The 26,997-nt window shown below is 38.2% G+C and overlaps 1 protein-coding gene across 3 annotated transcripts in view; it reads right to left on the bottom strand.

The window, feature by feature from the left end:
* Positions 1-26,997, bottom strand: part of RAB6A (RAB6A, member RAS oncogene family) — a 107,737-nt gene that overhangs the window by 19,187 nt on the left and 61,553 nt on the right. For 2 of the 3 annotated variants that reach the window (XM_032853130.1, XM_032853128.1), the window contains exons 2-5: positions 13,883-13,941; positions 7,830-7,883; positions 6,135-6,240; positions 4,209-4,320 (exon numbers count right to left, since the gene is read on the bottom strand). In XM_032853130.1, coding sequence (XP_032709021.1) covers positions 4,209-4,320; positions 6,135-6,240; positions 7,830-7,883; positions 13,883-13,912 — 302 coding nt within the window. In that variant the 5' untranslated portion in view covers positions 13,913-13,941. Of the gene's footprint in view, positions 1-4,208; positions 4,321-6,134; positions 6,241-6,306; positions 6,413-7,829; positions 7,884-13,882; positions 13,942-26,997 lie in introns of all 3 variants that reach the window. The other variant, XM_032853129.1, reaches the window with a different exon arrangement.

Raw genomic sequence — 26,997 nt, 5'->3', positions numbered from 1 at the left:
ATAAGTGAGTCAAAAGACATGTATGTTAAAGTCTCTTGATACATTTTATAGGGCTTTTGGTAATGCATGATAATTAGCAGTGTCTCTCAAACTGTAATACACTCTTCAAGTGAAACATTATGTCACTTATCTTGGTATTCCTAGTGCCTAGTGGGCACACACGTTTTGTTTTTGTTTTTGTTTTTTTTTAAGATTTCATTTGTTTATTTCACAGAGATCACAAGTAGGCAGAGAGGCAGGCAGAGAGAGAGAGAGAGGGAAGCAGGCTCCCTGCTGAGCAGAGAGCCCGATGTGGGACTCCATCCCAAGATCCTGGGATCATGACCTGAGCCGAAGGCAGAGGCTTAACCCACTGAGCCACCCAGGTGCCCCCACACAGGTGTTTAATAAATATGCAAATATTCTAATTAAATGGATCTAAAATATCAGCTGACAAACCCTGCTTCCTACAATACAGAAAACCAAAGCAATACAAGAGAATTTCCACAAGCTCTCACCAAATCTATCCACTGATCTACATGTGTGTATCCTTATATTCTACCTCTAGTCCTGCTACTATGGAGGAAACTGTCCTTATTCCCCAGACTTAAGCCTCTGCACTAGATTCAACTATCTTCTTATTTATAAGAAGATACTACTCTAAAAATTCTCCACTCTCTGGAAAAGTCAGGAAAGAAGAAAATGAATATTCTAAGCAAAGAGAACATCACAGATATTCTCTTATACAATCCAAGTGTTAATGTTTTGCTACATCTGCTTGTTTTATCCTCATTCTCTATGTATTTACACGTGTATATACATTTTAAAAAACACACATTTAAAAATAAGTTGACAATCTGCAGATCTTTAGCCCTAAATATACCTACAGAATTAATTAATTGGTTAATTAATTAATTTAAGATTTTATCTATTTACCTGACAGCGAGAGACCATGAGAGAAGGAACACAAGCAGGGGGAGTGGGAGAGGGAAAAGCAGGCTTCCTACAGAGCAGGGAGCCAGACACTGGGCTTGATCCCAGGAACCTGCCCTAAAATTTACTCCTTGGACCTTGTCTCTATTTACAATCTCTCCTTTGGTGATCTCATACAGTCTTGTGGCTTTAAATACCATCTACATGCTGATTACTTCCAAACTTACATATCTAGTCTGGACGGCTACTCTGAACTCCAGACTCCAATATCCAATTGCCTACCTGACACCTAATTAGATGTTAGGATATCTAATACCAAGTCTAAATGAATGAATGAATGAATGAATTTATGGGGGATCTTGGGATGGAGTCCCACATCGGGCTCTCTGCTCAGCGGGGAGCCTGCTTCCCTCCCTCTCTCTCTCTCTACCTGCTTCTCTGCCTGCTTGTGATCTCTGTCAAATAAATAAATAAAATTAAAAAAAAAAAAAAGTTCCTTGGAGACTTGTCTTTTTTTGTTCACCATTCTATCCTAGAGTAGCATCCTCTGAAACATAAATGATACTCAATAAATACTTCTGAATGATTATTGTTAAGTGAATGATTATCCTACACATAAATGATTCCAGACAGAAATTCTTCCTAGTTTTAGAACTAGTAGTCACCCTGATAAAATGGCTGAAGGTTAGCTACAGCAATGGTCCCAACTATGGTTTGATTTTGTCAGAATCACCCAAGAAGACTCATTATAGATTCAAGGGTCCCACACTGAACTAACTGAATTACAGCATCTAGAGAGAGGATTTAAAACCCTAAAATGGGGGCGCCTGGGTGGCTCAGTGGGTTAAAGCCTCTGCCTTCAGCTTGGGTCATGATCTCAGGGTCCTGGGATCGAGCCCCACATCGGGCTCTCTGCTCAGCAGGGAGCCTGCTCCCACCACCCCCCCTTTCTCTCTGCCTGCCTCTCTGCCTACTTGTGATCTCTCTCTGTCAAATAAATAAATAAAATCTTTAAAGAAAAAATAAAACTAAAAAAAATAAAACCCTAAAATGTTTAAAGTTGACCATGGCCCTTCACAGCCAGAATCTTAAAAGAGGGTCTAAGAAGCCATATTTACCAACTGATTCTCAGGTTTAGAACATTTGGGAATCACTGGCTACAAAGGATAGAAAGTACTACACAATGGGGTGCTTATATTGAAACGCTGAAACAGATATACTCTGGTATTTCTTCCAAGTTTTTACCAAAATAATATAATTCTCAATGTGATAAAGACATTTAACTTTGAATCATTTTTATTAAAACATTCTCTCCTGATTACAAAGTAATTTTTTTAGAAGACCAATCATTAACAGTAAAGTCCTCCATAATCCCAATCCCTTCCCAAAGATGTAAAGTGAGTTAAATTCCATGTATGCTTATGCAAATTTGTTCTAAGCAAAAGAATATATAAACATACCTACCATCTTATTTTTTTTAACAAAAAGGATATCATGCTACACATGATAGCATGTGTGACTGAGCCACCCAGGCGCCCCGAGTCAATGAGTATTTTAAATTCTGATACTTTGAACTGTTTCATCCCTGAATTATATTAGTTACAGGGTGTCTGGGTGGCTCAGTCAGGTAAGCATTTGCCCTTGGCTCAGGTCATGATCCTCGGGTCTTGGGATGGAGCCCCATGTCAGGCTCCCTGCTCAGTGGGGAGTCTGCTTCTCCTTCTCCCTCTGCTCTCCACCCCCTTTCACTTGTGCTCTTGCTCTCTCTCAAATACCTAAATAAAATCTTTCTAAAAAATTTGTTATATTTTCAGTACATGAGAGTTCTTGTTTATTTAGATTCTTGAAATACTGTTCATTATCAATCTTCTGAATAATGACTGATCTAACAGGTGAATATGATCTTTGTATTTATATATTCAGACTTAACCAAGCTTTCTCTTTATGGCTTTAGGATTTCATGCCATGCGTATAAAGAGCCACCCACCTACTACCAAAAAATTTTTCTTCTAATGCTTTTTTAAACAAACATTTAAATCTTTTATTCATTTTAAAATTAAAGGGTGATGGTCTGGCAAAAATTGCTGAGAAACACAGTAATTCCAAACCAATGGACAAATATTATCTTGAAGGAAAAAATCACTTTAAGTATAATTTAGGTAAGTTTCTAGCATTGTGTACTCAATTGAAATATTACACAATAAAACAGATGCTATATGCATCCTTTTAGATAACTCTGGCTATTGTAACAGTAAACAATTCACATATACAATTTTCCTACTTAAAAATGAAAGTACCAGGGACTCTCTACCAGAAGAATATATACCTACATGAACTACAAATTCTCACAGTGGAGATAAATAAAATAGTGAAAACTTACGATGCCAATTGATGTCCAAATAATTATTTTCATAAAGGAAAGATGCTCATATTCTGAGTTTACTTTTAAATCAAGAAAGACTTTTTTGTCATTCTACTGCCAATTCCAAATGAGGTACCATGGGAAAAAATGGGCTTAACATTTCCACAAGCCTTTGAACATACTGGATTTTCTTTGCAACATTTTAATTAATAGTACAAGTTCAGTACCTGAATTTCAATATCCAACTCATGAATAAAGAAACAGCAAATAGTAAAAGCTTCTACTATTAAGTAAAATGGTCAAGACTATTTAAACCAGAAAAAATATCCAGTAGATTACTTAGGATGCTGAAGGCAGATATTCAAGCCATGGGTCCTACAGTGAATGTTAATTTTGCATCCTGTGACTTGAATATGGCTTTGCTCATTTGACTAAAGTATCACAATCAAGCTATTCAGTTCAACTACACAGTCTGGTTCAACCATACAATTTAAAAAAAGAAAAACTACACCACTGAATTATAATGAATATTTATAAGACTACCAAAAGAGTGTGCATTTAATCATTATGAATAATTTTTAAAGATAGGATTTGCTCTTAAAACATTTTGTTCTTTAACAGAACACTGCTCATGTTTATGAGGCCTAAAAAATGCAAAACAGTTACCAGCTTCATGTGTAAATAATCTTTTATCCCCTCATGTGCACAAAAGCTATTTACACATGGGCTTCCACAAAACAAAAAAACTCATTTTCCTTTGAGGACTGAGGTTAATGTTTACATTTATATTTCAGGTTCTCACACTGAGGAAAAGTAGGGTATAAACTTAAGAATTAAACATGTTTCCTTTCAAAACAATTCTTCAGTAATAAAAATAACAAGCTGATTAATGAAGAAATCAAACATCTGATACACACACAAAATCACTCTATACCTCTTGTCAGCAAGATCTGTTTTATTTCCTACTAGCATGATGATAACATCACTTCCTCGTTCTGTTCTGACATCATCAATCCATTTTGTAGTTTGCTGGAATGAGTTAACATCTGGTATAGGAGGGTGGACAAAGAGATTAGTGTTACTGCAAAGCCTCCCCAAGTGATAAACCAAAACCAAAACCAACCAAACAAACAAAAAAACCCAAAAAGTTGGGGAGGGGGCGGCACATTAGGACCCACTTTTAATGTGCCTGCAATATAACTCCATTTTATCTGAGTACAACTGTCAGTGATATAAACAAATAAGAAGACTAAAGTCCTCAAAGCTCCTTTTATAGTAGTTTAAAAGTTTTGAACATGATCAATGAGTGTAACGTATCAGATGTAAGGGGGGGTGGGGGGGAAATTTTTAAAATGTTAAGGACAGCTATGGCAGATAATATGGTGTCACATTGCCACAATGGTTTTTTGATTACTTACACATACCCAGCATGACAAAGAAAGCATCTCCAAAAATAGGTCAGCCAATAAATCCCAACACATCCAGAAAATTTATGAAGCCTTTAAACAGCTTTCAACACCACTCTGTTTGCATTGCTTATTCAGTTTGTGATCACTTTAACTTGAGGTTCATTAGTTTAATGCATCAGAATCACTTGTAACAAAATCCGTTTTTCCTAGCACTAGATTCTAAGTAGAATACTTCAGTATTTTTTACAGCAGCTTCAGAGAACAGTTTACTAATATTTTAACCACATGTGCACAATTTTTAAAGAAAAATACATAAGGTCTCACTTGCTTTGGTTAAAGTAAGCACAAACATTTTAAAGCTGCAAAACTTGTCAATGCACAATAATGAACATACACTTTTTTAAACAAGTAGCAACCCAAAGTAAAGCTTCAAGAAAAGAAAGCTTGCATATAGCCCCTAATCCACCTCCAAAAAAGGTCTCTGAATGCAAACTTATAATTCTGCCATTGCAATTAAGTAGATATCACTTCTGGTTGAGCTAATATGAAAAAATGTACAGTAAGAATATCACTAGCTCAAACCAATAGTTTATGTAAGATTCTTTTTAAAATAAGTTTAAGATGTAACATTATTCTAGTTTTCCTACGAATTATGGACCACTATGTGGAATGATGGCTTAATATTGCCTAATATCTATAATAAACCAATTTACAAAGACAATTTTAATCAGAGAGCATTTCCCTGTCAGTCACCATATTCTGTGGAAAATTTATAGGCACTTAAAATGCCAAAGGCATTACTCAGTCTTCAGGGAAAAGAAAAAGGATCATTACTTGTTTTAATCTCCTATTTAAAATTTCTTGTTGGAGAGAAATTAAAGTGCAATTTGTTAGCAATAAAGTCAGTCACAGAATCCAGATATGATTCAAATGAAAATGATTACTAGAAAACTGCTCATTATTACGTTTTCTCTGCCTTCCTCTATAGAGAAGATGTCTGGAAGCGGAAAGCAGAGAAAAGCTGGCTAGCAGCAGCTTTTAATAGCCTCAATAGAAAGCCTTGGACTGAAAAATTTTGGCAAGAGGCTTAAATGCAAATTATTTTATTTTAGAGAAACCTGAGATAAAGTTAAATGAAAAAGGTGACATTCTTCCAACCATAATTATGGTGTGACTTAGGGATAAAAGGATACTAAGAGAGCCTGGGAGAAGATTCATAATCAGATCTAAAGGAAAATTTCCAGGCCAAAAAAATCTGGCACAATGGAAATAAAGAAAGTTGGTACAAACATCAAAGCAAATATTTCTGACCTAGCTGGTATATGATAAGGTTTACTATGACAAAACTCATTTTTACATGCTAGTATAGAAAACAAGCACAAGACAAGAACATGCATGCAGCTAGGCTAAAGGTTGAAAGATTAGAAACGCATTAATTCCCCCCCACTCACTTGTGATATCATAAACAACAACTGCCACAGTGGAGTCACGAATGTAGCTAGGAATCAAGCTCCTGAACCGCTCTTGACCTGCTGTGTCCCATAATTGCAATCGTACCTAACAACAAAATCAGTCAAACAAGCAAGAAAAATAAGAAAGGTCAACCCGTTGCAAAATACCTACTTGTGATATCGTAAACTACTACGGCTGCAGCAGAATCACGGATGTAACTGGGAATGAGGCTACGGAAACGTTCCTGACCCGCAGTATCCCACAGCTGCAGCCTGATCTGTGGGATGGGAAAAAATAAATAAAAAAAAAAAAAAAAACCAAACTCATACTAAAAAGAAAAAAGAAATAATGTTTTTAAAAGGGGGAAAGTGGGAAGAAGGTAAAAAGCAGACTCATGCAAAAGGTTGCAGGGATATGAGGAATGAAAATAACACAAAACTTTTTCAAAAGGGAGTAGTATTAAAAATTTGCTCGCTCTGAAGGTACGTGACTTAAATACGGCAATGTGAAAGATTTCACAGAATCAGAAATACAGCTTTTTAAAAACTCCCTATAATGTCTCTTTGAATCTTATGCCTTCCAGATAGCAAAAAGTAGACTGTTGATGTTCAAATAGTGAGCATAAAACGGAAAAACGAAGGTAAATGCCAATGAGCAGCCCTGGCTATCAGAGTAAAGGAATGAATGCCTCTCTGAAAGCCTCTCTGAAGCTAGAATGTGTCTCTTTTCTACTGGATCCAGAACACTTTGAAATTGGGTCTCTGACTACTGTGCTAATGTTTCTCCTATATATTTCTTCCCAGAACATTGTATATAACCTAAGAAAACAGACAAGTATCTTTTTGCAACTCTCTATAAAAATTTCTTTGCATTCTTACTTTATCATATCTACATTTAAGGAAGAAAAGCCTGAAAACAAGCATTCAGTTATTTTACCATTATAAATAATTTCTAAGCTTTGAAAATTTAAGAAATTACATGCTGTATATTAAACCATAAAAGAGAATATCCAAAAGAAAAACTTTCACACACTAATAGGAAATAGCATTAGAGATACAATAATGTTTTTTGGGCATAGTTCCCAAAATACTACATTTAAGATAGTCACTGTTTAGTTGATAGGAATCTCTTCCAGGGACAGTGGGCTAGAGTACAGAATTTATACTATGTGTAAAGGGAGCATTCCAAAAGAAAGGTATCTAAATCCAACAAATAAATACACATTACCTCTATCTATTCACTATCACTTCAGTATACATCACATTCTGACAAATAAAATTCTGAAATTCACAAATTATGTGAAATTCAAATGAAATACTTTTGAATGCCTCAAGAGTAGCACTCAAAAAGTCTTTAGCAGCTCTAATGTCTTTATGAAAATACACTTTTCATTATCGCAAAGCAGCTTGTTATCATTTTTCCAAATGGGAATGACAAATTTTATTTAGCAGGCCTAGGGCATTCAGTATTTTCCAAACAACTTGACTTTCTCTCCTCTTTGGATTTCACTTGGAGATTAGGTCAAAATGCTAAGTACTACCACTCTGTTAATAATAGTTTTTCTCAAAGCCTGTAAACTAACTTTCTCAACTTTGCTAAGAACTTATTATAGTGATAATCATCGATTATAGCTTTGATCATCGTTTTGTACCCTGGAGTGTTGCAGAAAATTGCACACTGAAAGCATTACTCACTGTTCGATCCTCCAAGTACATTGTTTTTGATAAAAAGTCAATACCAATTGTTGCCTGTAAAACAGAATAAAACAAAGAAGTTAAAAACTAAAATAAAAATTACAATAGTTTTGGGGCGCCTGGGTGGCTCAGGGGGTTAAAGCCTCTGCCTTCAGCTCGGGTCATGATCCCAGGGTTCTGGGATCGAGCCCTGCATCGCATGGGGCTCTCTGCTCAGCGAGGAGCCTCCTTCCCCACCTCCCCGGCTGCCTCTCTGCCTACTTGTGATCTCTGTCACATAAATAAATAAAATCTTAAAAAAAAAAATTATAATAGTTTAGGGGGCGCCTGGGTGGCTCAGTCAGTTAAGTGTCTGCCTTTGGTTCAAGTCACAATCCCATTGGATGGAGCCCTGTGTGGGACTCCCTGCTGAGTCTGTTTCTCCCTATACCCCTCCCCCCACTCATGTGTGCTCTCTCAAATAAATAAATAAAATTTTAAAAAATAATAATAGTTTAATGGCAGTTTAGGGTTCAAAGGGTAATTATTATTGTAGGAGAAATAATGAATAAAGACGTCATAGCCAAGTACAAATGAACAAAATTTTCAGTGATAATGGTTCCCATCAACTAAGCACATGTGCTGGAGAATCCTTTTAGGCCTTTTACACCATCATCACTAATCCTTATACATCTCTCCAAAGCAGCTACTGCCATCCCTATTTTTTATCATTCTAACAATACTGGGGTTCAGAGAAGTTAGAAAACTTGTCTAGGGGAACAAAGCTTCTGCTGTGGAGTTGGGAATAAAAGTCCAGCTCTTTCCAATATATAATGATTATTTTATATATATATTTGTTATTTATTATTATTTTATATTTTATATATTTATATACTTTATATTGTAGTTTATATATTATTTATTATATATATATATTGAAGTTGTGATAAAATAAACATAATGAAATTAACCATCTTAACCGTTTTTTTAAAATGCTATTTTTAAGATTTTGACAGAGACACACCAAGAGAGGGAACACAAGCAGAGGGAGTGGGAGAGGGAGAAGCAGGCTTCCCACCAAGCAGGGAGCCCGATGCAGGGCTTGATGCTGGACCCCAGGATCATAACCTGAGCTGAAGGCAGACACCCAACGACTGAGCCACCCAGGTGCCCCTAAAATGCTATTTTTTGAGAGTAGTTTTAGGTTCATAGCAAAACTAAAAAATGCAGAGAATTCCCATATACTCCTTTACCCCCACATATGCATGACACTCCCTATCATCAACATCCCCAGCCAAAGTGGTACATTTGTTACAGCTGATGAACCTATACTGACACTGATATATTTTTTAAGATAGATTTTATTTTTAAATTGTGGTAAAACATTTATCATAAAATATGATATTTTGGGGCACTGTGTGCCTCCGTTGGTTAGGTGGCTGACTTCAGCTCAGGTCAGGATCCCAGGGTCCTAGGATCGAGCCCCGCATTGGGCTCCCTGCTTTGTGGGGTCTCTGTTTCTCTCTCTCTCTACCCCTTTCCCCAGCTCATGTGCTCACTCTCTCTCTCTCAAATAAACTCTTTAAAAATAAAATGAAATGTAACCATGTTAAGTGTACAATTCAATGGCACTGATTATATCCACGATGATGTATAACTGTCAATACTATTTTTAAAGCTTTTTTATGACTTCAAAAACTGTACCCAATAAGCAATAACTTATCACAATGTATGGATATCTGACAATTTCTTTTTCCATTCATCTATTAATGGACATTTAGGTTGTGTCCACCTTTTGGCTGCTGTGAGTTCCTATATTCAGTTCCTCAGTATATACTGAACAGTGGAATTGCTAGGCCATACGATAATTCTAATTAAACTCTGTGAGAAAATGCCACACTGGCTTCCACAGCAGCTGCACCACTTTAAGTTTCCAAAAGCAATGCATGAAGGTTCCAATTTTTCCACATTCTTGCCAGAATTTGATGTTTTCTTTTTTTTGTAATACTCGTCTTTAGCAGGTAGGAAATGGAATCTCTTTGTGATTCTGATTTGCAGTTCTCTAATGACTAATAATGTTAAGCATCTTTTCATGTGCTAACTGGCCATTTGTACAACCTCTGTGAAGAACTATTCAAGTCCTATGCATTTTTAAACCGAGTTTGTCATTTTATTATTGATATGCAGTTCTTTATAGATCCTAGATATTAAACCCTTCTCCCGTATGTAATTTTCAAGTATTTCCTCCCACTCTGTAGGTTGAGCCTGGTGCTTTTATTGAAAATCACTTGTATGGCATCTGCGTGGCTCGGTCTGTTGAATGTCCGACTCTTGATTTAGGCTTGGGTCATAATCTCAGGGTCCTGGGATCTAGCCCCACATTGCACTTCACACTCAATGGGGAGTCTGCTTGAGTTTCTCTTTCTCCCTGTGTCCCTCCGTGCTTTGTGCACAAGCTCATGCTCACACAGTCTCTAAAATAAATAAGTCTTTTTTTTTTTAGATTTTATTTATTTATTTGACAGACAAAAATCACAAGTAGGCAGAGAGGCAGAGAGAGAGGAGGAAGCAGGCTCCCAGTGGAGCAGAGAGCCCGATGTGGGCCTTGATCCCAGGACCCTGGGATCATAACCTGAGCCGAATGCAGAGGCCTTAACCCACTGAGCCACCCAGGCACCCCTAAAATAAATGAATCTTTTAAAAATTTTTTAAAAGAAAATCAGTTGTCAATAGGTATGTGGATTTACTTATGAATTCCCAATTCTATTTTACTGGTCTATGTGTCTATCATTGTTCTGATTACTGTACCTTTGTAATAAATTCTGAAATCAGGAGTATGAGTCCTCCTACATTTTTTTTTTTTTTTAAGATTTTATTTATCTGTCAGAGAGAGAGCAAGCATGAGCAGGGGCGCAGGGGTGGGAGGAGCACGCTCACCGCTGAATAGGGAGCACAATGCATGGCTCGATTCCAGGACCCTGGGTTCATGACCTGAACCGAAGGCAGATACAAAACCGACTGAGCCACCCAAGAGCCCCACTTTTCTTTTTCAAGATTGCTTTGGCTTTTGGAATTTAGAATTGGCTATTTCTACACAAATGGCAGTAGAAATCTGATAGGGACTACATTAAACCCGTAGATTACTTTCAGTAGTTAGTATCAACATCTTAACAATATTAATTCTTCTAATCCCTTTGCCTAGGATGTCTCTCCATTTATATTAGGTCTTTAATTTTTTTTGAGTGTTTTGTAGATTTCAGTTATACACAGACTTTTATTAAGAAAGCAAGCAAGGGGGCGCCTGGGTGGCTCAGTGGGTTAAGCCTCTGCCTTCAGCTCGGGTCATGATCTCAGGGTCCTGGGATCGAGTCCCGCATCAGGCTCTCTGCTCTGCAGGGAGCCTGCTTCCTCCTCTCTCTCTCTCTCTCTGCCTGCCTCTCTGCCTACTTGTGATCTCTGTCTGTCAAGTAAATAAATAAAATCTTTTAAAAATAAAATAAAATAAAATAAAAAGAAAAAGAAAGCAAGCAAGGGGAGCGCCTGGGTGGCTCAGTGGGTTAAAGCCTCTGCCTCAGGTCATGATCCCAGGGTCCTGGGATCAAGCCCCCCCCCCCACCGTCCCCGTCCCCCGCCCCAATCCGATTCTCTGCTCAGCGGGGAGTCTGCTTCCTCATCTCTCTGCTGCCTCTCTACTTGTGATCTCTGTCTGTCAAATAAATAAAATATTAAGGAAAAAAAAAAAAAACAAGCAAGCAAGCAAGGGGTGCCTGAGTAGCTCAGATGGTTAAACATCTGCCTTTGGCTCAGGTCATGATTCCAAGGTCCTGGGATCAAGACCCACATTGGGTTCCCTGCTCAGTGGGGAGCCTGCTTCCCTCTCTTCCTCTACTGCTCCCCCACTGCTTGTGTTCTCTGTCAAATAAAAATCTAAAGAAAGAAAGAAAGAAACCAAGCAACCTAGCTTTCCCCTTTATCCTAAACTATGTGACTATGTATTTCAATTACATTTCTATATATAGGTCTTAAATACACATAACCTAGGTATGAATTCCATCTTACAACATCCAGTCTGAAAATGTATATGCCGTTCTGCTATAGGCTGGGATAATGGGTTCATAAACTTGAATTACTGTGCAAAAGCATCTAACTGACAAACCTGTGGAATGCACAGGAATAGTATAGGACTATATTTAACAAATCTCACCCATAGAACCTCATTTAATCAGTCAAGATGGCAGAGGCAGCTAATTTTCTACACAAATATCCATCGTTCCCTTTCTTACTAAAACAATCATTTATTTAAATCCATACTTTTCCCACTAAAAAGACTACATTTTCCAACCTTCTTTGAGCTTTAAATAAATGGGGTTGACTCAGTTGAGAGGTGCACTCTTGGTTTTTCTCCTTTCCTTTTTCTTGCCTGGATAGAAATGGTATCTCCTGTCCTGGGATACCATGGACAGAACTCCAAGAACCATTCAATAACATGAGGCAACCTCCATATGGAAGTCATGTATTAGATCTGGTTAAACAAAGTCAGAAGTTCCAATGACTGTGGAGCTGCCACAAAGGTCTGAACTACTCTACTTACAGACTTCTTTTATATGGGAAAAAACCATTCTCAAGTCACTTACTAATGTTATTTTGTGCTTGTTATAAACAGCCCAAAATAATTTTTAATAGCTACAAACAGAAATATGCCTTGTCAGATCTCACAGCTATCACATATAAATGTTCTCAAAATTAGTACAAAATAAGATTTTATGTATAATAATCCCCTCCCTTCCACTGCACTATCCTAGTTTTGGAACATAATTTATACACCAAACTCATAAAGATTAAAATTAACCTGAAGGGGCGCCTGGGTGGCTCAGTGGGTTAAAGCCTCTGCTTTTGGCTCAGGTCATTATCCCAGGGTCCTGGGATCTAGCCCCACATCAGGTTCTCTGCTCGGCAGCGATGCTCCCCACCCCCCAAACACCTGCCTGCCTCTCTGCCTACTTGTGATCTCTGTCAAATAAATAAATAAGATCTTTAAAAAATTAAAAAAAAAATTTTAAAATGTAAAAAAATAAAATTAATCTGAAAAACATAGCCTGTTTCTGCTCTTCTTTTCAGTTAATTTTATTCTAAGCAGAACTACTATGGCAAAAAAGTTAATCACCCGGGCGCCTGGGTGGCTCAGTGGGTTAAGCCGCTGCCTTCGGCTCAGGTCATGATCTCGGGGTCCTGGGATCGAGTCCCGCATCGGGCTCTCTGCTCATCAGGGAGCCTGCTTCCCTCTCTCTCTCTGCCTGCCTCTCTGTCTACTTGTGATCTCTGTCTGTCAAATAAATAAATAAAATCTTAAAAAAAAAAAAAAGAAAAAAGAAAAAAAAAGAAAAAGTTAATCACCCAAAAGAATTAAGCCAACAGCAGGAAAAACAGAAAGAATGGATGCAAAACTAAACATTGTCAGCTATTTCAGCATCTTGAATGTTACTGATGTGGAGCTAATTCGAATCTTCATAAAAGACGGATGACACATTAGTGCTGCCTCTTGCTGATCTTCTTTATAGAAATGCAGAAGACAATAATTGTATAAGAAACCAGAGGTTAGAGAAAATTCTCCCACATAATTTATAGCTTCACATTATTTTAAGTGTTGATTAATTCATTATTCACTGATTATTTGGGAATGTGCTGTTTAATTTCCACATTTTGTGAAAATCCCAAATCTCCTTCTGTTAATGATTTCGAATTACATCATTCATTTATTCTTGACTTTAAGTATAGATCAAAAGGTCACAGAATCCTAGGCTTGAACCACATTAAGAGAATATCTCCAATCACTCCTACTTCAATCCCAGATCGTAATCTGTGATTATCTTTCAATGTACTTTGGGAGAGGAAATAAAGAAATCAAGTGCAAAGATTGAGGCCTATGAGCAAAATCAGCTATACTTGGTATTTATACAGCATTTTACAGATTACAGAAAGTGCTTTTATACAAATAAGCAGATTTTTAAAAAGACCTTAAATAATACTTCTAACACAAAACAGAGACAACTACTAAATTAGCAAAAATAAAATACCTGATAGGTGTTGTCAAAACTGTCATACATGAATCTGGTGATCAAGGATGTCTTTCCAACTGAAATGAAAAGGAGAAAAGATTCACTCAGTTAAAATATTACACTGGGTTCTCAAGTGATTCTTCTACAGAGAACAATTAAAGTCACTGGGAAATATCTGCAATGGTTCTACTAATAATAATTTAGAAACATATAGACCCTAGCTTGTTGAAACGCTTTTCTTTAATAAGAGATAACAATCACTCAAATTAAGAGCACAGGTAAAGAGAGTTTTATTTAGTAAAAGAGCTGAGGAAAACAAAAAGATGGAGGGAAATAATCAATTATGTTGACATCTCTAATTCACAAAAGGCCAAGCAGATACTACTTGGGCCCTAACAAAAAAAACTAGGATTGGACTTGAGAAAAAGCCTCTTTACATAGCAACAGTTGAACTATGAATTTATTAGTAAATAGTACATATAGTTTTCGTTTTTGAAAGAAATGCTCACCATCGTTTTCACATGAAAGAGTAAAATGGGGGAGGGCCCTGGGTGGCTCAGTAGGTTAAAGCCTCTGCCTTTGGCTCGGGTCATGATCCCAGGGTCCTGAGATCGAGCCCCGCATCAGGCTCTCTGCTCGGCAGGAAGCCTGATTTGCGCACCCCGCCCCTCCCCGCCCCCCCCCGCCCCCCACCTGCCTCTCTGCCTACTTGTGATCTCTGTCAAATAAATAAATAAAATCTTTAAAAAAAAAAAAAAAGTAAAATGGGGGTGCCTGGGTAGCTCAGTGGGTTAAGCCTTCTCTGCCTTTGGCTCAGGTCATAATCTCAGAATCCTGGGATCAAGACCCACATTGGGCTCTCTGCTCAGCTGGAAGCCTGCTTCCCCCTCTCTCTCTGCCTGCCTCTCTGCCTACTTGTGATCTCTGTCAAATAAATAAAATCTTTAAAAAAAAATAAAAGAGTAAAATGTATATATTGCATTTTACTGGTGGTACAGAAAATGACAGGAAGTGAAAATTATGTATATCATACCACCCATATATAATTAATGTTGGTATATGTTTTCTGAAAATTTTTTATATAAAAATATGTACTTAAAAGTATTTAAAACTTAAAAGTAAAAACTCTAGAACCATTCACAGGAAAGCCAGGAAAAATATACATACTATTATTTTCTTTTCTTTTCTTTTTTGAAGATTTTATTTATCCATTTGACAGACAGAGATCACACGTAGGCAGAGAGGCAGGCAGAGAGAGAGGGGGGAGCAGACTCCCCACCAAGCAGAGAGCCCGATGCGGGGCTCGATCCCAGGACCCCGAGATCATGACCCGAGCCGAAGGCAGAGGCCCAACCCGCTGAGCCACCCAGGCGCCCCCTTACTACTATTTTCAACAACGACTGGATCTGTAAAAAGTAATGTAAAAATCTGAGGATACAAAAGGCAATATGCATTTCACAGTGGGGGAAATAGTGGTGGATAAAAAGCTATATAAAATACATAATAAAGAAATATAAAATAGCTTGTTAAAAGTTTTTATTCAAAGGATTAAAAATTATTAAGCATTTTACTTTAAAAGATCGTAATCTCTACACCCAATGTGGGGCTTAAACTAGAGTTGCATGCTCTACTGACTGAGCCAGCCAGCTACCCCTAAGCATTTTTAAATATGATTCAATATGGAGTCCTGGTAAATATACTGCTCTTGTTAACCTCAAACCCAATGTAAAATAGTATGCAAACTTATAATGATTTGCTATATGTTGTTCTTCCTAAAAGATTATAAGCTCCAGGGGCACCTGGGTGGCATAGTGTCTAACTCTTGGTTTCAGTTCAGGTCATGATCTCAGGGTCCTGGGATCGAGCCCAGAGTCAGGCTCCCTGCTCAGAAGGGAGTCTGCCTCTCCCTTTTCCCTCTGCCCCTACCCCTGCTCATCTCGCTCACTCTCTCACAAATAAACAAAATCTCTTAAGAACAAAATTAAAAATTTACATACATGTTTAAAGTAAAAATGATAACATAATTTACAACATAGAGAATGTAATATATGACAACTGTAACACAAAAGATAGGGACATAAATACAGTTACACCGTTGTAAGGTATCTATAGTTCATGTGAATAGTACAGTACAGTCTGTGAGAGGTTGATGATGCATATCACAAGCCCTAGCAAAATCACTAAAAATATATGCAAAAAGGAACAGACAACAAGTTAAGAGAGGAATCAAAATGGAACAGTAAAATAATTACAAAAATCAAATGAGACAAACCCAAATCCAGCCCTATCAATTTATATAATATATGAATAATAGATTTAAAAACTCCAATTAAGGGATGCCTGGGTGGCTAGGTTAAGCAACTGCCTTCAGCTTAGATCGTGATCCCACGGTCCTGAGACTGAGCCCCACATCTGACTTCTTGCTCAGAGGGGAGCCTGCTTCTCTCCTCCCTCTCCTGGTTATTCTGCCTGCTTGTGCTTCCCTCTCTGTATTAAAAAAAATTCTTAAAAAGAAAAAAAAATAAAAATTCCAATTAAAAGCCAAGATTTTCAGAATAAGAAAATAAGAAGATACGATAAAAAGACACAAATATTTGCTTTCTGAGAGAGACACACTTTAAATACAAAGAAACAAAAAAGTTTAAAACAGAAGGGCATAAAAATCTCCCAACAAAGAAAACTCTAATTAATCATTTAAGGGGGAGCATCTGGGTGGCTCACTGGGTTAAAGCCTCTGCCCCCAGCTCAGGTCATGATCCCAAGGTCCTGGGATCCAGCCCCCAATCGGGCTCTGTGCTCAGCAGGGAGTCTGCTTGCCCCCCTCTCCCTCTCTGCCTACCTCTCTGCCTACTTGTGATCTCTGTCAAATAAATAAAAAAAATATTTTTAAAAAATCATTTAAGGGAATAGGACTGATCTTACATAAACTATTTTTTTAAAAGAAGAGAACAAGAACACTTTCCAATCATGACATGGGATGAGCATAACCCTAACAACATTACAAAAAAAATCAAAATTATGGATCAGTAACTCTCATCAACACAAGACTCAAAATTCCTTAACGAAGTATTAGCAAATCAAATCCACATATAAAAGAGTATTTATTTATTTTAGAGAGAGACTGTGTGGATGAGTGGGGGTGGGGGGGAGAGACAGTCTTAAGAAAACTGTGCACAGCAGAGCCCACAGCGGAGCTTGATCTCACCACCCTGAGATCACAACCTGAGCCATAATCAAGAGTCGAGGCTTAACCAACTGCAGCACCCAGGTGCTCCCAAATCCATATGTGTATACAAAGATACCTCTTAAGTAGGGATTATCCCAGAAATAAAAGGTTAATAAATCATACAAAATCAATTAATGTAATCCAAATGTTAACAGAATAAAAAAGAAAATCCTAAAGTTCATCTCAATATACTCAGATGAAGTATGTGACAAAACTCACCAGATTCATAATGAAAACTCAAAGCAAACTAGCAAACCAGGAAAGGAGATGCCAACAATCAGATAAAGAGCATTTACAAAGAAATCTATAGTTAACATCATACATAACGCTAAACTCTAAATGGTTTCCTCCAAAGAATGGGGGAAGAAAGCAAGGATGTCTAATCCACCACTTCTATTCAGTGTGAGTACTGGTAGTCTTAGCCAATGCAATAATGGTAAGAAAAAGAAATAAAAGGCACATAAAATGATATTGTTTCTTTCGCTGATGACATGACTAGTCGTGCAAAAGAATCCTAAGACACATGGGATGTCTGGGCAGCTCAGTGGGTTAAAGCCTCTGCCTTCGGCTCAGTCATGATCTCAGGGTCCTGAGATCGAGCCCCGCATTGGGTTCTCTGCTCAGCGGGGAGCCTGCTTCCCCACTCTCTCTGCCTGCTTGCGATCTCTGTCTGTCAAATGAATAAATAAAATCTTAAAAAAAAAAAATCCTAAGACACTAATTTTAAAAATCTACTAAAACTAGGGGCAACTGGGTAGCTCAGCTGGTTAAGTGTCAAGACTCTTGACCTCAGCTCAGGTCTTAATCTCAGGGTTGCTGAGTTCAAGCCCTGCACCGGGCTCAACACTGGGGATGGAGATTACTTTAAAAAAAAAAAAAAAAAATCAACGACAACTAGTAAATTTGGCAAGGTCTCAGTACAGAAGTTTGATATACAAAAATCAATTGCATTTCTAATACTAGAAGCAAACAGAAAACCAGACATTTCAAACTACACTGTGGTAACAACAGAAAATATAAAACAACTGGGAATAAATTTAACAACATGTGTAAAAACTCTACCTTGAAAACAAAACACTATGTTAAGGGGATATCAAGAAAATCTAAATAAATATAATAGCATATACTAGTTTAAAAGTAATCAATACTGAGATATCAATTCTCTCCAGTTTACAATTTCAACATAATCTCAATCATAATCCCAACAGCCTCTGAAAAACAGCAAATGACAAGATGGTTCTGAAGTTCATATGAAAATGCAAAGGATCTAGAATAGTTAAAACAATCCTGAAAACAGTGAATAATTTTTAAGATTCTACCATATTCAATCTCAAAATTTACCATGAAACTTCAGTAATCCAAATAGTATGGTATTTGCTTAGAGACAGACAAACAGATCAGTCAAACAGAACAGGATCCAGAAATAAACAAACAAAAATTTCTAGGCTGTTAATAAACATCTCTATCCCTGTGAGACAAATACTTTTTCGCCTACCTTATCCCCCAAGAGGGCCTGAAAACTGACAATTTTAATTTTCTCACATTAGCACCTCAAGGACTTTTTTTTAAGATTTTATTTATTTATTTGACAGACAGAGATCACAAGTAGGCAGAGAGGCAGGCAGAGAGAGAGGAAGGGAAGCAGGCTCCCTGCTGAGCAGAGAGCCCAATGTGGGGCTCGATCCCAGGACCCTGGGATCATGACCTGCGCAGAAGGCAGAGGCTTAACCCACTGAGCCATCCAGGCGCCCCTCAAGGACATTCTAAGAAAATTAACTACAAATTAAAAAAAAATCTTAAACAGCTTTCCAATATGAAATTAACATTTTGTTTCCAAACATCTACACTATAATGACACTATTAAAATATCACAAATGCTTTAGGTAACAAATGCTGTCATCCTAATCCCTAACCTTTCCAAAAATTAAGTAGAGATCTAATTCCTTTCTGCCAATTCTTGTTTAAAGAAAAGCTTTAATTTTGCTAGCAGCAGAGAAAAGTAGCACTGGGATGGAATTCATTCAACACAATTAACCTGAAAAAGTGAAATTTTCTTTTTTTTTCTTTTTTTTAAAGATTTTATTTATTTATTTGACAGAGAGAGAGATCACAAACAGGCATAGAGGCAGGCAGAGGTGTGGGGGAAGCAGGCTCCCTACTCAGCAGAGAGCCCGACGCGGGTCTCGATCCCAGGACCCAGAGACCATGACCCGAGCCGAAGGCAGAGGCTTAACCCACTGAGCCACCTAGGTGCCCCCAAAAGTGAAATTTTCTAAGTGATATGGCAGCAAGGAAGATTTCAGAGAAATCTCAAGGTAGCTCTATTTCCTTACTGCCAACCCTTATAAAAAACTTTTCACTGGTAAAAACAGAACCTGCAATCAATCCTAATTCTGGGTAATTTGTCTCAACAACTGCCATAAGATCTAAGGCCTAAATAAGTTTATTTTGTAGAAATATATTTTTAAAGCTCTTTTAATAATATTTTTATGTATTTATTTGACACAGACAGAGAGTACATAAGCAGGGGAAGCTGAAGAGGGAGCAGAAGCAGGCTCTCAACCAAGCAGGGAGTTCGACGGGAGTTCAACATGGGACTTGATCCCAGGACCCTGGCATCAGGACCTGAACCAAAGGCAGACACTTAACCAACTGAACCACCCAGGAACCCCTATTTTAGAGAAATATTTAAGATGTTGCCTGGATGGTTCAGTCAGTTAAGCGCCTGCCTTCAGCTCAGTTCATGATCCCCGGGTCCTGGGATGGAGCCCGTCAGGTGCCTTGCCTCAGCAGAGAGTCTGCCTCTCCTTCTCTCTCTGCTACTTGCTCTTTCTCTCAAATAAATAAATAAAATTAAAAAAAAAAAAAAAGGAAAAAGAAATATTTAAGAATAACTTAAGAAGGTATGGGTAAATGTCTTTGGTTTTTTTTTTTTTTAAGAGGGATTCAAAAAACTTTAATGAAGGGTCTCTATGAAGCAAGCAAAAACCAAAAAGTGCTTTCAAGATATACTTTAAAAAGGCATTTATGCTTAGTCCAGGGCTCTTTTTTCTTTAAGATTTATTTATCTGAGAGAGAGAGAGAGAGTGTGTGCGAGAGCACGCGCATGAGCACACAAGCAGGGAGACGGGAAAGGGAAAGAATCTTCAGCAGGCTCCCTGCTGAGTACAATGCCCAATGTGGGGCTCAATCTCAAGACCCTGAGAGCATGACCTTAGCTGTAACCAAGAGTCAGATGTTCAACCGACTAAGCTAGCCAGGTGTGTCCAGGGCTCTTTTTTCATTATATTATTTGTATTATGCCAGATACTGCACAGTGTTTCAGGATTATTTTTTTACTCTCAAAACCACTCAAAGAGACACTGCAGCCTTAAGAAGTAAGGTTACTCTACTTTTTAGGATATTTTTCTTTACATAGAACAGATCAGTTCCAAAAACCTATAACCCTAGTCTAACCATATAGAAAAAGAACAGACAAATTCCAATGCAGAAGCATCCTAGAAAATACTTGACCAGTACTCCTCCAACTGTCAAAGTCATTAAAAATCTGAGAAACAGGGCACCTGGGTGGCTGAGTGGGTTGAGCCTCTGCCTTCAGCTCAGGTCATGGTCTCAGGGTCCTGGGATCAGGCCCTGCATTGGGCTCTCTACTCAGCGGGGAGCCTGCTTCCCACCCACCGCCCCCCTGCCCGCCTGCTGCTCTGCCAACTTGTGATCTCCCTCTCTCTGTCAAATAAATAAATAAAATCTTTTAAAAAAAAATCTGAGAAACTGTCACAGCCAAGAGGAGCCTAAGAAGACATAAAATTAAGAAAATAGGATATCTGATATAATCCTGGAACAAAGGACACTGGGAAAAACTAAGGAAATCTAAATAAATTACGGATTTTACTTAATAACATACAATACTGGTTTGTTAATTATGAAAAATGTACAATATTAACAAAGATGTCAGTAATAGGAAAAATTGGGTACAGGTTTGTTTACAGGAACTATACTACCTTTTCAGTTTTTCTGTAAACCAAACTATTCTAAAAAAAAGCCTATTTAAAAATTGTTTTATTCATTATTCATATGCCTTTAAAATAAACCAAACAAAAAGGCAGATCAGTGGTTTCCTAGGGTTCGCAGACAAAGTAATCTTTTAGGGATGATGGATATGTTCTTTATTTTGTGGTGATGGTTGCACTGTCAATACTCACTGAACTGTATTATTTTTTTTTAAAGATTTTACTTATTTATTTGACAGACAGAGATCACAAGTAGGCAGAGAGGCAGGCAGAGAGAGAGGAGGGAAAGTAGGGTCCCTGCTGAGCAGAGAGCCCGATGTGGGGCTCGATCCCAGAACCCTGGGATCATGATCTGAGCTGAAGGCAGAGGCTTTAACCCACTGAGCCACCCAGGCGCCCCCGAACTGTATAATTTATTTTTTTTTAAAGATTTTTTATTTATTTTATTTGACACACAGAGATCACAAGTAGGCAGAGAGGCAGGCAGAGAGAGAGGGAGGAGGAAGCAGGCTCCCCGCTGAGCAGAGAGCCCAAAGCGGGGCTCGATCCCGGGACCCTGGGATCATGACCTGAGCCGAAGGCAGAGGCTTTAACCCACTGAGCCACCCAGGCGCCCCCGAACTGTATAATTTAAATAGATGCAGTTTATTGTCTACAGACAACAGGCTTCCTCGGTAAAACTGGTAAGGAAAAATAATGTGTCACAAAACAGCCTCAAAAAAAAAACAAAAGAGCAAAGGTTTCATGTGGCCAGAAAACTTCTAAAAGACAACCTTCTGGGAGAGTGGGCTCCTAGGTGTTCTGACTGTAATACTAAAGAAATACATTTAAAATCCTAACCCAGACACAATTACATAACTGAAATAAAAGTTTTATGAAACAACTGCTATGAACTATGCATTCTGATTATTTTCTCTCCATTGTCTTCTTATAGGCTAGTCGCTATAACAGTTATTGATAGGATGTTAAGATTTCTGGGATTGGCTTTAAAAATATTACTATGGGGCGCCTGGGTGACTCAGTGGGTTAAGCCTCTGTCTTTGGCTCAGGTCGTGATCTCGGGGTCCTGGGATCGAGCCCTGCATCCGGCTCTCTGTTCAGCAGGGAGCCTGCTTCCCCCCCTTTCTCTCTGCCTGACTCTGCCTACTGTGATCTCTGTCAAATAAATAAAATCTTTAAAAATAAATAAATAAAGTAAAATAAAATAAAATATGGTATTACTATGGATGACTCCCCTGGGTGACTCCAGTCAGTTAAGTGTTCAACTCTTGGTTTTGGCTCAGGTTATGATCCGGTCGTGGTATCTAGCCCTGCATCAGGCTCCACACTCGGCACAGGTGTTTGCTTGAGATTCTCTCCCTCTGCCCCTCCCCTGGCTAGAGGGAACGTGTGCACGCACGCGCGCGCCTGTGTGTGTGTGTGTGTGTGTGTGTGTGTGTGTGTGTGTTAGTTACTCGAGCACGCGTTCTCTCACTAAAATGACTGAGTCAAATCTTTAAAAATATTCCTATGGTCATTAGTGTCTGCTTCCGAAACCCAAAGGCTATGAGCGTCAGTATTTTATCAAGTGTGATATTATTTGTAGGGGTTTTTTGGGGGGTGAGTGGGAGGGGTATGGGTAAATATCTTTAATCAGATTTTAATACTTCACTTCTGCTGTTAATTAAAAGTTTGTAGCTAATTACAAATAGGTTTTGAATTTTGTGAAATGCTTTTTCTGCATCTATGGAAATTTTACTCCTTTATGTTAATAGAGTGAATTAGAATGACTTTCAAATATTAAATCAGTCTTGCTTGTATAACTGATTTTTTTTTTTAATGACGAGATTACAGTGCCTGCGTGGCTAGGTTGCTTGAGTGTCCAACCCTTGATTTTGGCTCAGGTCATGATCTCAGAGTTGTGGGATCAAGCCCTGCACTAGGCTCCACCTTCAGCAGAGCATCTGCTTGAGATCCTCTCCCTCTATCCCTCCCCACCAATGCTCTCTCTCTCACATTAAAAAAAAAAAAAAAAAAAAACTTTAATTAAAAATAAAAATAAATGGCAAGATTATAAAAAAGGAAAATTATAGGCCAATACCACTCATGACCAAAGATGCAAAAGAATCTACAAAATTTTTAAATAAGTAAATTTAGCAATGCCCAGAATACAAAGTCACATACAAAAATCAACTGTATTTTCATACACACTAGCAGCAACTGAAAAATGAAACTTTAAAAATACTGTTTATGAGAATATCAAAAATAAGATACCAGAGACACATGTGTGGCTCAGTTAAGCATCTGCCTTCGGCTCAGGTCATGATCCAGGGGTCCTGGGATCGAACCCCACGCAGGCTCCCTGCTCATCTGCTTGGCCCTCTCCTCTGCCCCTTCCCCCCACCACCCCTAGTGCTCTCTCTCTCAAATAAATAAAATCTTAAAAAAAAAGAGAGAGAGAGAGAGAGAGACCTAAGTACCTAAAACAAATATGTGTAAGAATTCTACACTGAAAATTGCAAAACATTGCTGAGAGAAATTATAGAAGACCTAAATAAATAGAGAAATATACCATGTCCAAGGATTAGAAGACTCGTTTCAATATTGCTAAATTCAATGCAACTACAATGTTTAAAAAAAGGCAGGGTTTTGAATAGTTTGTTTGGGATAAACTGACAGATTCGAAAACTTACCTATAAAAGCAAATAACTTAGGGGTGCCTGGGTGGATCAGTGGGTTAAGCCTCTGCCTTTGGCTCAAGTCATGATCCCTGATCCCAGCGTCCTGGGACTGAGCCCTGCACTAGACTCCCTGCTCAGCGGGAAGCCTGCTTCTCCCTCTCCCCCTACTTGTGCTCTGTCTCCCTAATAAATAAGTATTAAAAATTTAAAAAGGAAATAACTTAGAATTGCCAATCTTAAAGAATAAAACTAAGGAAGTTACATTACCAGATTTCAAGATTTACTATAAAGCTACAGTTCTAGGGGGCCCTGGGTAGCTCAGCTGGTTGAGCATCTGCCTTCAGCTCAGGTCACAGTCCCCAGGTCCTGGAATTGCACCTGGCGTCAGGTTCCCTGCATCTGCTTCTTGCTCTCCCTCTCTCAAATTATTAAAATCTTAAAAAAAATTTTTAAAAAGCTACAGTTATAAATAAGACAACGTGGTATTAATATATATATAAAGATAATTAGGCCAGCAGAACAAAGTCCAGAAACAGATCCACATGTGTATGGCCACTTTATTTATGACAAAGTTGTGTCAACAGAATTCAGCAGGAAGATAAGGGACAACTCAATATCTGAGTGGAAAATAAAAAAGAACCCTGACCCCTAAAACACTTCACACAGGACACAAAAAATTAATTAAGATGGATCAGAGCCCTAACTGTAAAAGCTTAAACCTTAAAGCTTCAAAAGTACAGGATAATACCTTTATGCGCTAGGGGAGGCAGAGATTTCTGAAACAGGACTCAAAAAGTAATAAGAAAGAAAACTATTTAAAAGATGAACTTCATCAAAATTAAAATTTCTGTTCATCTAGAGACAAAGAGTGAAAAGGCAAACCCAGATTGGGAGATATGTGGCAGAAATGACCTATATCTTCATCTGAGTGGTAGCTGTAAGGATGCATTAAGTATGTTAACTTTTCAACAAGTCATATACTTAAGATTTGTCCCTTTTGGGACGCCTGGGTGGCTCAGTTGGTTGGGCAGCTGCCTTCGGCTCAGGTCATGATCCCGGCGTCCTGGGATCGAGTCCCACGTCGGGCTCCTTGCTCTACAGGGAGCCTGCTTCTCCCTCTGCCTCTGCCTGCCATTCTGTCTGCCTGTGCTCGCTCTCTCTCTCTCTCTCATAAATAAATAAAAAAAAATCTTAAAAAAAAAAAAAAAAAAAAAAAAATTTCCCCTTTTTTTCCCTTACTGGAGGATATACTTCTCGACACTTTAAAAAAAAAAAAAAAATTAGGGGCGCCTGGGTGGCTCAGTTAAGCTTCTGACTCTTGATTTTGGCTCAGGAGGTGATCTCATGGTCTTGAGATGAATCCCCACATTAGGCTCTCCACTCAGTGGGGAGTCTGAGACTTTCCCTTCCCTCCTCCCTCTACTCCTCCCCACTGCAAGCATTCTCTCTCTAAAATAAATAATTAAGGGGTGCCTAGGTGGTTCAGTCGTTAAACTTCTGCCTTTGGCTCAGGTTATCACCTGAGTGTCCTGGGATCAAGCCCACCATCAGGCTCCCTGCTCTGGAGAGCCTATTCTCCCTCTCCCACTCCCCATGCTTGTGTTCCCTCTCTTGCTGTGTATCTCTCTGTCAAACAAATAAATAAAATCTTTAAAAATATATATTTTATTTATTTGACAGAGAGAGAGCTCAAGTAAGCAAAGTGACAGGGGGAGAAAGAACCAGGCTCTCTGCTGAGCAAGGAGCCCGATGCAGGCTAGATCCCAGGACCCTGGAATCATGACCTGAGCTGAAGGCAGCTGCTGAACCAACTGACTCACCCAGGCACCCCCAAAAAATAGATAAAATCTTTAAAAAATTAAAAAATAATAAAATAAAATAAACCTTAAAAAGGGTAAAACTCTTCATTATATGTATGTTATTTTAAATAAAAAGTGTATACCTGTATGAAGGTTTTATTTACCTTCTGTTATATTGTCAAAGTTGCAGTCTAAACATGAGAAAAAAACAGACAAACCCAAAGTGGGGGGGGATATTCTTAAGCAAATCTGGCCTCAAGAATTGTTAAAAAATCAAACAGAGCTATCACAGACCAGAAGAAACCCAGGAAATGAGAAAACTAAATACAATGTGGCACCTGGACTGCATCCTAGAGAAAGAAGATTAATGAAAAAACTAGTAAAATCCAAATAATGTCTAGAGTTTGGGTATAAATATTAATATACCAATATCAGTTTCTCAGTTTGGGTAAAGTTACCATAGTAATACAAGATGCTAAAAAGGGATAAACTAGTTAAGGGGTAAATGGGAACTATACAATGTTTGCAATTTTTCTGTCAATTAAAAATTAATCCAAAATAAAAAGTTTAGGGACGCCTGGGTGGCTCAGTTGGTTGAGCGGCTGCCTTCGGCTCAGGTCATGATCCCGGCATCCTGGGAGCGGGTCCCACATCGGGCTCCTTGCTCGGCAGGGAGCCTGCTTCTCTCTCTGCCTCTGCCTGCCTCTCTGTCTGCCTGTGCTCGCTCACTCTCTCTCCCTCTGTCTCTGACAAATAAATAAATAAAATCTTAAAAAAAAAAAAAAAGTTTATCAACAAAGGTAAAGCATATATATATGATCTCTAAATAAAAACTTTCAGGGGCAACTGACTGGCTCAGTCTGTAGAACATATATGACTCTTGATGTCGGGGTTTAAGTTCAAGCCCCACGTTGAGCGTAGAGATTACTTAAAATAAAATCTTTTTTTAAAAAAAAGTATAAAGATTTGTATCTTCACTATATATACATTATGCCTAAATTAAAAAAAAAAAAATCTATCAAGCCTCAGAGCTGGTACTTATACTACGGCTTGATCCCTAAACAGTATCGTCCCTAAACAATGGGTCACATGATTCTGGTTACCTGATACCAACAGTAAGCTTAGGTAACAGTGTCCTGACTCTGAAGTATACTAATATCCATTTGAGTAAATCTGTCATCAAGTTCAGTAAGACCACAATAAAAGTCAGAAAGCAGAGACTTTATCAACCTTACATAGACCTATGAACTATTCTATTCTTGCTAATAAATGGTTAATAAACATCTATTATGTATGGCAGAAAAAGGGAAAAAAGGAAAAAAATGATGTAGGGAGGGAGGTGGGTAGCTAACTAAATCAGGGTACCACTGAGGAAGCAGGTGAGAGAAACAAAATAAGAACTGGCAAATTGTTAATAACTCAAGTTCTATGATAGTAT

Source organism: Lontra canadensis, unplaced genomic scaffold (genome assembly GCF_010015895.1).
Source record: "Lontra canadensis isolate GAN:19392208 unplaced genomic scaffold, GSC_riverotter_1.0 scaffold7, whole genome shotgun sequence".
NCBI lineage: Eukaryota > Metazoa > Chordata > Mammalia > Carnivora > Mustelidae > Lontra > Lontra canadensis.
This window is presented reverse-complemented; position numbering and strand designations above follow the sequence as displayed.